The sequence below is a fragment of the Corapipo altera genome, unplaced genomic scaffold (assembly GCF_003945725.1).
Source record: "Corapipo altera isolate COAL_440 unplaced genomic scaffold, ASM394572v1 180, whole genome shotgun sequence".
In the NCBI taxonomy this organism is placed as follows: domain Eukaryota; kingdom Metazoa; phylum Chordata; class Aves; order Passeriformes; family Pipridae; genus Corapipo; species Corapipo altera.
In genome coordinates, this window is record NW_020884915.1 from 4,467,423 (window position 1) to 4,481,685 (window position 14,263).

Below are 14,263 nucleotides of genomic sequence, written 5' to 3' on the forward strand. Positions count from 1 at the left end.
GCAGCCTGGCACCTGACAGGGACACATGCCATGGGTCAGGGTCACTCTTCGAAAAGAGATGAGGGTAACTAAGGAGACCAGTGAGTGAGAGTGGACAAGGTTACCTGCTGTGCTCTCCTCTGTTGTGGTAGCTGTTCTCACTGTGGTGATCACCTCTGTTGAGGTGGATACCTCTGCTGTGGAGGGTGGTAGGGCTGTGGAAGGTGGGAGGGCTGTGCTGGTTGGTGGGGCTGTACTGGTTGGTAGGGCTGTGGTGGTTGGTAGGGCTGTGGTGGTTGTCTCTGGTGCACTGGACGTCTCTGTTAGGGAGGTCATTAGTTCAGTGACAATGGACATGGCATTGGACATGTCAAGCAGAGCTGGAGCACTAAGAGAGGACTAAGGAAGAGAGCCAGGTGCTCTGTCCTGCCATTCTGGGAATCTTCCTGCAGTACAATCAGGCCTGTGAAGGAAGTTCAGGCACACTAAAGAGAACAGTGAGTGACAGTGGACAGGGTTACCTGCTCTGCTCTCCTCAGCTTTGGTGGCCAATGTTGCTGTGGTGGTTGTATCAAGCTGGGTGAACATCGGTGGTGAGGAGCTCCATGTCACTGTGGTGGTCATCTCTGGTGAAGGGGACATGTCTTCTAGGGGGGTTGTTAGTGGTTTGGTGATTGATGTCTCTAGGGTTGATGTCTCTAGGGTTGTCGTCTCTAGGGTTGTCATTGGCACTGTGGTGGTCATCTCTGAGAACGACAGCTCTGCACTGGTGGTCAATGGCACCATGCTGGTTGGTGGCCCTGATGACGGTGTCTCCATTGTGCTGGCTATTAATGCTGACATGGTTGTCTCCCCTCGGGATGTCGTCATCTCTGAGAGGGCTGTTGATGCTGAGGTTGTTGTCTCCGTTAGAGATGCCGTTGTTTCTGGGAATGTTGTAGTTTCAACAACTAGAGGCAACTCGAATGCTGCCTCCAGTGCTGCTGTTGCTGGTGCCACGGTGGTTGTTGGTGCTGCATCAGCCTCTTCTGTGAACCCAGAAGAAAACCACCCCACACGTGAGGACTGTGCTTGTGCAATTGGTACATCTGTGTGCTACCTACAAGCCCAGTTCCTTAAGGACAAAGTGAAATCAAGTAAATTACCCTGATGGCATACTCCATCTTGTCTGGGGTCAATGGATAGAATGGAGGTGGGTAACAACCAGCTGAAAATTTTTCTTGGAAGTGGTATTTCCAGATGATGACAGCAGAGTAAGTTACTGGTATGCAAATAAATGGCACTTAAAGAGCCTTAAAAAGCACTGGTGTAGGTAGCATTTTCCTCTAGTGTGGATTCAACTCACCAGGCTCTTATTCCCTGAGAAAATGTGGAAAACTGCAATGTATACATAAAACAAACTGTTTTATGAGCAAACTGTTTTATGAGCAAACTGTTGCCATCAGCCATGTCTCAGTTCACGATCATCTTGAGAAAATAAAATACAAATTATCTACATTATCTTAAAAAATAATGGGCAAGTAGAATGACAAAACAACAAGGTGACAGACTATTCAAAATGAACGGATATTTGTAAAGGGAAAGGGTATTAATGACCCTAAGCTTGAAAGAAAACTTGAAAAATATGGAAACAATACGAAGTGAATTGTCAGCTATGACAATTTGGGTTATGACTGTAAAATTACTATTGCCCATAATGAATCCATTAAGATTTCCACTAACCCCATTCCTCCCTGATAAACTGATACCAGATATAACTTTGACTTTAATTTCTACTTGTTTCCTTATTGCCTCTGCCGAGTGATTAGATGGAATTAATATTCTGCATATTGCAATATATATCTGATCCTTGGGGCTTTAAATTGCTTTGTGTGGATGAGTAAGCACAGTTTGTACGTCACCCTGGTAAGAGAACCTGAGTCCGTGCTGGCCTGCAGGGTCAGCAGGGTGAAAAGACAGGGTTGTTGGAAGATCAGACTGTGCTTACTGTGAATAGGCCTTTTCAGAGGGATTGTGCCTTTCCACAGATAGAAAATTCTTCATAATAAACTAGAAAAAAATATTAGACCTATATCTGGTATAGCTTTTAGTCTTGAATGAATGAAACGTTATCTAGTAGGAGAATGTCTGCATACCTCCATGCTGACACATACAGATGGAGTGCAATTTATAGCAAAATTGTTTAGAAATAAAAATGTGACAGCACCTGAACAGACAACACCAGCATCTTCGTAGTGGGCACAGTTGTGTATCCTCCATCCCGAGTGATTGCAACGCAACAGGGACCTCTCATTCCCATTGCACCTCACGTTGTCCAGCAGGATGCTGCCAGAGCCTTGCCCAAAGTATGCACTTCCCATAGCTGCAATGGCCCGGCCACATCCCAGCTGCCTGCACACAACCTCGGCATCGGCAAGGTCCCAAAAATCATCACAAACTGTCCCCGACTCTCCTCTGTAGTGGATCTCAACGCGACCTTCACATCGGTGCCTTCCGTTCACCAGCTGGATAGAGGGCGCTTTGGGAGAGAGGGAATCGAGCACAAAACAGTCAGACAAATAAGCTAGAAGTGACTGTAAGGAGTATTCTGTCCTCTTGCCCTAGAAGGTGCTTGCCCAGCCCAATAGTAAGTGCCTGTAAGGACAGAGGTTTATTCACACCTTTTTTTTCTTCCTCTCTTCAAGATCTCAAAATCAGCTGTGTATATTTTATGCAAGATTGCTACAGTAAAGATAGAAAGCAGGCTAAGTAAAAACTATTTAAGCTAGAAAGGAAATTCTTTACTATAAGCAAATTATAATAGGAAAGAAAAACAGAGAAACTTAATTTCAGTCTCTTGATGAAAGCTAAGTAAAACTGTATTAAGAAAATAACACTAAATTTTGTTCTTTTTGTAAACAGGAAGAAAATATCATGTTTTAAGAACACATTTCATATTTATGTATTACTTTTACTCACTGCTGTCAAAATGTTTTATGCTAAAGAACAAAGAGACATCACAATTTGCATTGAATCCTGCTGGAATTTGGGATGCAGAGCCTGGCTTTCCTGCCCTCAATCTGGATCTTACCAGCAGCATGTGTGTGTAGCTCTTCAGTGTGACATACAAAGCCTCTGTTGATCTGAGTGCAGAAGGGAAATCAGAGCAGTGGCTCAAGCAGATCACCAAGACTTCAGCGACACAGCAAGATTCATCTTAGACAGCCAAGACTGTGTCTTTTCCCTAAATTTATGTTCTTGGAGTTGCTATAGTGCTGCCATATAAAAGCTACCAGGCAGATAGATTACAATTCATGGGATATTGTGCACTGCTGAAAGATGAGAATCAGGGCACTACTTTGCTTAAGATGATGTCCAAATTAGGCCCAATGAATCCTTCAGATAAAACATAGAATTCTAGAGAAGACAATATTCATTCTGTATTTCTCTCCATGGTTTAAATAATTTAACTGGAATTTCTCTTCTTCCTCTAGAACTTTCAGGAGAATTTTAAGGACATAGAGTCCTCACATCAAATACAAATCCTATTGTTTTTAAGAGTAATTTTACTGGGAGAATTCCACCAAATGTTCTACAGAATGGACAATAGTCTCAACAGGATGATAAAGGTTTCAATAGGAATTCAGTGGCTTTATTTCTTATATACAATTGAAGTGTAATTAGATTTCTGAAATAAAGAAATAACCTGTCATGTATACATCTGATTACTGCATTCATTCAGGTAAAACACATCTGCTTTTCACTTTGATTTGGCTTGTTTAGACATTCTGCTGTGAGTAGCATGAAAATCCTGATTTCAGAGAATCATTTTTGGTGAAGACATTTATTAAAGTCTTTACCACCAAGTGTAAGTGAGCAAACAAATGCAGTAACTTAAGATTTGCAGGATTTACACTTTGGAATTCAAAACATGCACACTGCACTTGTTATCCTTTGCTTTTCTGCCAAATGCATATTTGCCTTGTTATTAAACACTAAGTCATCCAAAGCAAAACAAATCTCAGGAGTTAACAGCTCCATGATTTCTTCACTGCATCTGATTCTTTGTTACTGGACTAGAAGTACAGTCAAGATGGTGGCCAAACTAAATTTGTCCTGATTTGTATGCATTTCAAAGGGAGAAGCTACAAAAATGCCCCTTGACTTATATCTGACTTGTTTCTTCAAATATCTACTTGAACTTGCACATTTTTGAACCCCGCTCACAGGAGTTCTGAGAGGTGACACAGCAAACCTGGCAAAAAGTCAGCTCGGGATTAGGAAATTAGAGCTGATCTAAACCAGGTTAATTTGCTTTCACTCAAGGTCTGTCATCACTGTGAGAGCACAGCCATCAGCTGGGGATGCAGTGAGATAGATTGAGTCCTGCCTCACACTTCAAAGGTATCAAAAAGACAAAAGCCTGTGATTATACAGCGAATACTCTGCTCCGGGAGACAGAGGCAGAGAGCAGAGAGAAGAAGTAGAACAGCCAAAGGGAGACGGCTCATCAGCAGGCAAGCAGAGGACAGATGGAGAAAATTGGATGAGGTGGATGATGGCAACGTAAATTCTCATCACAATGTTTAAATGGCTGGTTAGAAAAATCATCAGCAATTATTCTAAGATATACACAGAACTATTTAGCTCAAAAAAGTCATCCAAGTCGCTTAGGAGATAGAAACTAATCATGTAAGGAAGAATTCAATGGCCATAAAAAAGTTAACTAAAAGCATTTCCTCACTACCATTATTTTTAGATGTTCATCACTCACCCACAGTGCTGGAGTAAGAAAACTTTACTTCTTGTTATATTTCATTAAATTGTACATAAGACCAAGAAGAACCAAATAATACAAGGAATATTAAATATATAACATACATATGCATGCATATACTATGAAATAAATATACACTGAAAATAAATAAATAAATAAATAAATAAATAATCATTTCCATGATTCTTAGATCAGATTCCTGGAACTGGAGGAATGACTCGTTTATAACATACTCACAGACACAATTCTCGAAACGATGCAAGGCACTAAGATGAGTACGACCCTGTGACAGCAAAATGAACTCCACTAAACGGTTCAAAACGTTCTTACCATTCACTCTGGTGTTTAGTTCATCATTTTAGTAGAACAAAACTGTGCTTTCTCTTTCCTCTAATTCCTGCTTTAGCCTTTTTCCCAAACTGATACAAACATGAATCTAAATTCTGTTTGTGGAATCAACAGAGAGGCTCCAAGCATTAAATTTTTTTATGCACCCTGGAACAAGTCTAAGTGGTTTTTACCTGTTTTGGCCTCCAGAACTGCTGGACCCAACAGGAGTAGCCATGTCAAAACCATAGTGGTACCCATCTTACCAAGTACAATTGATAGAAAGGACCTCAGAATATATAGTCTCTATTTCTGAAGGGGAGTGGCTCTACAGGTTTCTTTCTCTACAGGAGAACAATAAAACAACCACAGTCCTCTGATCTGAAACAAACATATGTTTGATTTGTTATTTAATATTTTGTAACTTCCTGGGTTTTGCAAAAAGATAACATCTCAAGAGTAACATTTTCCATTGCCTGGAAGGAAATATTTATGCTACCATAGGTTTCACAATCATCTCATTGTACAAAAAAAAAAATGAGCTCCTATCCAAAAATACCTTTCAATTCCAGCTGATGAATCTCAGTATTTTTCTTTCATGGGGAGATTCCTTGACAGGATGGTAGTAGAATCTCAAAACTTAAATGGGCTTCTTCCAGCAAAACAGTAAAAGAGACTTACCAGCCAGTATGGCAAGTCTTCCTGGGGAGTCAAGAATGTCCTAAAGCTTCAGCATACTTTAAATAAAATAAGATTTGACCTGCTGGTCCTGTTGAAGTGTGACTGGAGAGGCTCTGAAGAACCTTGCAATTGAAGTCAACACCTCCACCCCCACAATGAACATTTGGCACATTTAATTTCAAGCCAAAACTCAAGTCAAAATTCACTGAGAGGCTGTTAGATTGGAAAAAAGTGTCAGAGGATCGGGGTCAGTTGACAACCTTTTGTGTAAACACTGTAGAAAAATGAGTAAATTTTGCACAGAGTTAAGAAAATTACATAGCTTGCAACTTAATTTTATTCTAAAACTTCCTTTGATGCTTTGAACCAACAAATGAGGGGGAAAATGTTCAGATTTCTATTAAGAAAATTTCTTAATATATTCCTTGTTTAATTTTGCATAGTGACAGTTACAGCTGTGTCATTCTTTGAAGAATGAATCCAAAGCTTTTCCACAACATGAAATAATGCTTAATTCTCATTCACCACTCTCTTGTCAGAGTGATTACTTTCCTCTCTTTCTGTGTTTTAACAATCTAACAAGAAAAAGTGGATGAGCATCCCTACCCTGAAGAGCCAGAATGTTGTTTTCCATCTCATTCCCACCTCTACAGCCATCATTTCTTGGATAGAATTATCCCAAGTTAAAATTGCTGCCATATACAAATTTATTGCTTCCAGGGACAGTCATCAAGGATGAAAACCAAAGGCCAAAGGAGAAAGAGAATGACCTAGAAGGTCTTTCCACAAAGGCCAACATTATTGGAATGGAAGAAGGAAGTGTAAAATACAAGAGGCCAAAGATAATGTTGGGAGGCCTGAGAGTAAACATTGAGAAGGGTAAATATGTTTCTTCTTTATGCAAACAACCACATTTGCACATGAATGAGGATATGTACACAACACCTGGTACTCACTATTCATATTCTTCTGGTTTTGACACCTTGACAAGAAGCAGAAAAAATCCAGTATGTTTGACTGGCCAATCAAACACTGCAATCAGTGAAGCGACAGTAAGTGATGGGTCACAATCCTTCTCCAAACTCCTGCAATGACTGAAAAGGGTGAGGAGGAAGGGGAACACAAAAGGGATTCCCAGGTGGTTCAAGTGTAAAAAACCATCTTAAGCTGCCTAGATAGAAGAACAAAATTGATTAATTAATTCTTCACTACACTCTTCGCTAATGAATTCTTAATTTCAAAAATCTAGATATTTCTAGACATCTTGATTATCAGACAATCTCTGCATGTAGAAATAGATAAACAGTATGTTCCGATTAATCTTAATTAATGAATTAATACAAATACTCTACAGCTCATGTTTTCATCCTTCCCATTGGTTAGATTAATCTCTTGCAGTAACAGACTTTTGTTTTTAAGGTCTTCTGGCAGCTTGAGGTATTTCTTTCTCTGTGAAAGAAGCTTTGAAAACACTTTCTCTTCTGCTGACTGAAAGTGAGGACACTTTGCAGACATACTGGTTTTGGTGAGATCAAGATGAAAACCACTGAAAGAACAAACAAGATTAATCCTCTTTCGTATGTGACTACAAGAAAGTATCTACACTGGAAAAAGGGTAGCCACAGACTTCTGAAAAAAGGTTTGATAGTCTGAATTCAGGTGTTATGATGCAATTAGGCAGTTTAGTCTAATTTATTAGGTTACTTGATGGCCTCTTGGGCTCTGTTGACTGTGTCATGTGAAGTATGTCATTGCAAACTGGTCTGCACTTGGTCGGTGGTGAGGATGCAAGTGGATCAGAACTGTCCACCACTGGATTTATTGGTAGATTTCCCAAATGGGGGAGGACAGAAGGTGGGAAGGAAGGTCTGTGGCAGAGACATCGTTCATCAGGCACATGTACTTTGAGGATGACCCTTTCCTTGTCATCAAATCCATCCCTTGCTGTGCTGAGTGGATCACTGGATTTCCCTGAGTCTGGACAATCTCTGGTCTGTACAACAGGACTAGATGAAAGGCAGGTCATCCTCCTGGGTTGTTCTGCCCTTCAAAGGTGCCTGTAGGCAAAGGGGAGGTGAAGACTCTCAATCCTTGTTGCTCATGTGTGGAAAACAAAACTCACACTTTCTGTGTGCAATGCCAGTCCCTACGTGCATGATCCCATCTCCACAACATGGAGCGGTGATGACAGGCCTGCCTGGAATCATGAGGAGAAGGCAGCTTGAAGGAAGAAATGGTACAGGCTGTAATGATGATTCCTGTCAGAGCTGCCCACATCCTCCTTGTCAGGTCAGGATGTCACCCTGGAGTACAGCACACTTTCCTTACACGTCACTACTTTGACTCTGGCTCACCTCACACTTAGTACATTACGCTGTTCCAAATGAACTTACCTCTTTCATCGCTGGCTGGAAAACAGGAAAGTCTGAAGAAGGGCATTTCTCAATCAACACCAATGACCTTTCCATCTGTATTAAGTAGTTTCTTCTGAAGAAATTCTTCCTTTTTTTATTGTTTTTTATTTTGTTTTTGCGTGGGAATAAGAGACAGGACACACTTCCTTATGGCAACTTACGTACATTCTCTCCCTCCCCCACTTCACAGGTGTAGAAATGTGTGAGAGCAAGAGCAGGAATCGTTGCTTGGAAAAGTCACTTTGTCAGAAGCCACACTTTCCAGCCTGATAACATGTTAGCCGTGAGTTCATACACAGAAGTGCTTTGTTTGCAAGTACACAAAAAAGAGTATTACTCAAAAAAACCCCACTTTCTTTCTTTCATGCTTTTATTACACATTTATCTAACAGATTTGATCATATTCATCCTCCACATGAAATCCTATAAATGGTCTACATCTACTCAGAGGAACATGTACTTGGGAAGAACCATACTCCCCAAAGTAAGGATCACTGTACAGGAATACTTCCTCATGTGCATTTTTGCTTATGGCTCATTATTGAGATTTTTTTACTGCAAAGCAACATTTTTGTTAGACTACACGGAGTAAATCATGGTGTTACACAGGTGTTTTATCTGCATATCAGCAATGGCCAAAGTTCTTTCTCAAGTCACCTAAATGAGACAGACACTCAACCAAGAGTTCAACTGAGATGCCCTGAAATGTCCAGCATTGAAGGTGCTTATTTGAATGCTAGAGTGGAAGAATTAACGTTTCTTTACACCTTCGGTATGTTCAGACTAGGTTTTAAAATCAGACTGCTTTAAAAGTTCAGTTCATGGTAACATCAGGTGTAATCTTGATACAAGACGTTCTTCTGACGAGAAGATAGTGGAATAGTCAAGTAAGAGTTGCCCTTCATGCTGATTGCAAAACCAAACAACAAAGCAGATGGCTGGTGAAAATATCCTTCCACCTGCAAGCCTGGGTTGCCTCTCACATTATCTGGTAGGGGATGGGTTTCTGCAGTTCACGCTTCAAAACAAATCCTCCCACGGTGAGAAGAGCAGCAGCTCCCAGCACCACGGCAGTGACAGCCAGGGGGACATGGGAGCTGCCAGCAGGCTCTGAGCTCGGAGACTCCCCTCTTGCCTGCATGTCAGAGTCAAGGTCTGTTCACAAAAGAGAAAGGCTTACATTTGTTTTCCTGACCTGGTTAATCTCAGAGGTAATTAGGCAAAGAGAACTTGAATTACAATGCTGTAATCTGGGTTAGATCAGAAAACAAATTGTTTTACTCAAAATGATTCTGTGGCCCCGCAAAAAGAGTAAGGGTTATGGCAAGAAATTAAAGAGTAACTGAGAGTCTGTAGTTATTACACTCAAAGACCACAAGATGCCATTTTCTGACAGCGGAAACAATGGATACAAGGCACTGGGAAGCAACATGTCAAAGGGGACATAGAGATTGATTGTTAATGAATGAGAGACATGCCAATCAGGCACAGTCAGTTTAGGAATATTAATATAAATCCAGCAGGGAGATGAGTTATAGCTCATCCCTCTTTCTGCAGAGCTGAATCAATTGCCATTGTGCAGAACAAAGAATGGATCTAAACCATGACAGAAAGGAAACAGCTTGTAAAACTAATTTAAATATTATATTAAAAAAATATAATAATCCCCATAAGAATCATAGCAGAATTGCAAATAAATGGGTTTCATGTCTGAACTGCAATGCAAACAGACAGTGACACACAGAGTCTTACGTTATTTAAGATATTTAAACTTACCAGTGTTCCTGTTCTCAGCGTGAGCTTCCCGAAGCTGCACAGGTCCAACAACAACATTCACTCGTTCCTGGGAAGAACCTGAATTCCTCTTGAGCCTGCTCACACAGCCCTGATAGCAGCGGGAGGAGTAGTCTCTCTGCCTGCACACCACCAGCTCGCACTGCAGGTAAACTGACGGGTATTGCTTAGCAAAGGAGAAAGCGTTAAACGAAAACCGAGCGACGCTGCCGCGCGGTGAGGAGTGCAGAGAGTAGGTATGGTCCTTAACACACCTGGGGAGACATAAAACCAACAGATTAGCCATTGACCAATAGCTTCTCTTGAATGGCAGCACTATTGCATTACCTTTGTGCAATAAGTTTCAGAGTTAAATATAAAATCAGAGATTGGAAGGATTAAGAAAAGCGCGTGCTTTTAGCAAGAGGAGGGATTATTAAATGCACGCAGCACAGAAATTTCAAAGCTCAACAAAGTTTGTGTAAGCATGGAGAGCTGAAAAATGACTAGTGGTTCTACTGGTTTCTGTGTTTCAGGTGAGAACCTGTTTTGCATTTGCCTGTGTGCAAAGAGGTCCCTGAAGGTTGCTGAAGAAAGAGAAAGTGTCCTTTTCTACTCTGGAAGTACAAAACTAATTCTAATACACTTTTTGTTTTTTTTTAATAAACATGTTCTTTAGTGCTTCAGTATACCTTGGTATAAAATTAAGCAAAATGTTCTGGGTTTCTAGAATAACAAGAAAAGGCTAAGGGACTTCTTTGCTTTCTGAGTAGACAGTTTTCTGTTCTAGCTAAGATGCTGTAAAATTCTAACTGTGATATATGAAAGTGTAGAGCTATTGACATCCCTACGTTTCATATATTTATTTCAGAAACAAAATCAGACCTCAATTTCTGCACTTGAGAAGAAATCTCAGTGCAGATCCTCGAGTGAAATCTCAATGCTTGACTGCAACTTCTGAATGGCATTTCTTTGTCACACTGTATTTTACTCAGGCTTTGCCAAAAGGTTGTTGTTAGAAGTGTACTTGTAGTGAGAATTGCAGCCAATGTACACTGGCCCTAAATCACCTCTTTCACAAATTAAGCTCTTTCAGAAGTATCCATATACTTTCAAAGTAATTCCTTAGAAAGTTCTTACCCCCTTTTGATCAATTCATAGGTCAATGTTCTAAAATCACTGGGATCCGGTGATGCCACGCAGGTGTCCACAAACACTATCAGATTTTGGTCAGAGCTGTGAAGAGATGCTTGGAGGAACAAATTCTGATTCGGGTCAACGTAGTATGGGAAGTTCTGCACCGGCCACAGGAAAGATGAGGAATTGTAGAATGCCAGGTTCACGTCGTATCTGCCATACTGGGTTTCATTGACATCAGCGATGTCATTGGCCGTGTACACTACTTGCACCCAGGTGTTCTGGATCATTTTGCAGCTGACATGGAGGTGAAGGTCCTTCTGCCTTTTGACGGTGTAACCAGGAGCAGACACTTTTATCACGTTGGAGTAGGTGATGGTTTCGCTGTCGCCCTATTTGACACATTAAATGAGTACAAAATTACCACGTGTGGTCGTGTTCACTGAGTGTACCAGGTGTGTGCTATTAACTTCTGTATGTGCCAGGTCTTAGTATTAGTCAGAAAGAACATGTCATACTCAAAAATACCTAAGTATCTGCATGGGGTTGCTCACTCAACTCTCCCCTCTACTCTTGTTCTCTAAAACATCATTCTGAAATAGGTATAGGGATTTCCTAAACCCTGGAAAGGATAAACAGGGATATTTAACAAACTTTAGCCTCCAGAAACATGTGATTATTTTCTATGTTTTGAACACCTGTGGCCTACTACACCCTTTGCAATTCAAGACAATTTTCTAAATGTCTGTTAAATTTCCATGCCCAGAGCTCTCCCAGATGTGTTGACACCAACCTGTCTCTGCGTGGCACAGCCGTTGTATGGAATGTTGAATATAACCATCGTTGATGTGATTGTTGGCCTACAGTTGGAGTCAGGCAAGCTGATGCTCCTCACTGAGTAGCCCTGTGACTGGAGATAGTGTCTGTCCACAACTGCGCGCATGGAGGTTGGGTAGCACGCAAGGGCTAGGGAAGAAAATATGAACTATTAGTGGTTCCAGGCACTTGATAATGCTTGCATATTGCAACTTCAACAAATACAATCCCTGCTATCATTTAGAGATAAGCCAAACTGCTTACTTTTACACTTTAGACTTAGATATGAGGAAGCAATAGTCTCTGACATACTTCAGCTGACCTTCAGTTGCTCCCCTGGCAAAAAGACGTAGCTTTACAATAGTTTTTTGCTGAGACCTTGAGCCTCTATCACCACTCACACAAAATGATAAGAAGTGGGAGCTTTTCCTGAATAAGAATCCGGAAAATATTGTGGAAAGCGTAGAGCTGAAGTTTCAGACTGGTTTACAGAAACACAGCTCGGCTGGGAGGGGATCCTGATACTGTCTCCATGATGCTTCACTGAGTCCATGACATGAAAAGCAATGATTCCACGGAGAGTTTGGCCTTTGGTGGAGTGAGATGTCTGATAACAAGGACTTACTAGCAACACACAGCCTCTTGAAAAGCAGTTAAAAAGACAAGAGAGCCAAATGTTTGTGCTGGAGAGGTTGTGAGTGTGCTTGAGATACACCTCAGCATTGGGACTGCAGGACAGTGCTGGAACAGATCACCCAGAGAAGTAGCTTTGAGTACTTCATCCTTTGAATATTTCTAGAGACACAGCTAGACAAGTTCATAATGGACCTGATCAGGTGTTGGCAAGAGCTCTGCTTTCAATAGTTGGACAAGGAAACCTCCAAAAGTCCTTTCTAACCAATATTTCTATGATTCTTATGAAAATTTGCCCAGAAAGGTACAAAAATGTATATGAATTATAATGTGATACAAAAACCCATGAATTTAGAAAACATCATAGAAAACATCTAGAGGCAAATAAATTGATACCTGAAATTTTTTTTAAGAACAAAAAATAATTATTGCCTGAAAATGACCGGTCAGTAATTAGTTGCAAAATTCAAATTGGAATGTCAGTTATGTGGGATTTCTTCAACCAAAGTAACACATATTTATATGGCAAATAAAATCAGTGTATAAAAGCTTATGAGGAAAGAAAACATTACAAACAGAATGGAATTATAAATAGAATGGAAACTTACTGGCATTCTGGTCTGCCAGAAAGGACTGATACTGAGCCCGAAACCTTCCATTGGAATATTTGGAGTCACTGTAAAACTTGACAGTCATGAAGTTTGAGGATGACCTGTATGTGAGCTTGGAAGTAGAACAAATTCTTCCAAGTAGAGGTGAAGTATTGGGTGGCCCATCATAGATCTCAATATAGTCATACAGGCATCCACCCAGCAACCTGAGGAAGAAATTTGAACATATAATGAAATGTATTTGGTAAACTTTGGTTTTTAAATGCTGAACAAACAATAAAATAAGATTCTGCATTCACATAATTCCCATGTGTATTTATCATTCACACAGAGGATGGGAAATGTGCCCAGGAACTGTGGATGCAGTTGAGATCTGGAATCTATTAATTGCCCAGCAGAAAGTTGTTTACTTACTGAACACTTTCAAATGTGAGCATAATGCGAAAATTATTTGCTACTTGTATTTCCCACAAACAATCTGCTCTCTCTGGATAATTCAAAGGATAAGGACTCTCAAAAGTCCCAGAGGGAGTAAAAAGTAGGCTACCACAAAAAAATCTTGTGTCTGAAAAAAAAAAAGAAAAGAAGATTTAGATATGATTCACTTAGACTTAATTATAATACAATATAATATATTGTACACAACCAAGGCAAAGTAAAAGGAGGTTAAATCTCAAAGGAAACTGAATGGCTGTTCTCTTCTTCGTTAGACAACAGGTGTGATGATCTCTTCAGAGAATTCTGACAGACCCTTGCAGTCAGAATTCAGTCATATCTGTGTCAGGGAAAGTCATATCATAGTCCAAATACCATGAAATCACAGAAGGAAAACAAAGGAAAACCATCTAGCACACAGGCACCTTCACTTGCTGGGGACTAGGCAATACTCTATGAATTCTATGGCACCCACCATTAGCTTCATAAGGTTGTGCTATTCCCAGGCTCTGCTCTCCCACACAGAAGACCAAAGACCAACCTCTGCAGCACTTCCTGGTTCCGAAAATAAGTGGACAGAAAAACAAGCACAAATTCAGACCCACCTGGAGTAGTGGTGCCTATGGTAGTGGTCATGGTTGTGGTATCTGTAGAAGAGGAAAAGAAAGAAGCAAGTGAGGCCCTGGTGGATGAAGGAGCAT

The 14,263-nt window shown here is 40.6% G+C and overlaps 1 protein-coding gene across 1 annotated transcript in view; it reads right to left on the reverse strand.

The window, feature by feature from the left end:
* LOC113952776 (deleted in malignant brain tumors 1 protein-like) overlaps positions 1 to 13,663 on the reverse strand; it is an 18,128-nt gene extending 4,465 nt beyond the window's left edge. The window contains exons 1-9 of the mRNA XM_027655197.1: positions 13,542 to 13,663; positions 13,125 to 13,333; positions 11,861 to 12,033; positions 11,071 to 11,459; positions 9,934 to 10,205; positions 2,186 to 2,497; positions 501 to 1,007; positions 105 to 299; positions 3 to 12 (exon numbers count right to left, since the gene is read on the reverse strand). Coding sequence (XP_027510998.1) covers positions 3 to 12; positions 105 to 299; positions 501 to 1,007; positions 2,186 to 2,497; positions 9,934 to 10,205; positions 11,071 to 11,459; positions 11,861 to 12,033; positions 13,125 to 13,333; positions 13,542 to 13,564 — 2,090 coding nt within the window. The 5' untranslated portion in view covers positions 13,565 to 13,663. The remainder of the gene's footprint in view (positions 1 to 2; positions 13 to 104; positions 300 to 500; positions 1,008 to 2,185; positions 2,498 to 9,933; positions 10,206 to 11,070; positions 11,460 to 11,860; positions 12,034 to 13,124; positions 13,334 to 13,541) is intronic.
* Positions 13,664 to 14,263: the final 600 nt, after the last annotated feature.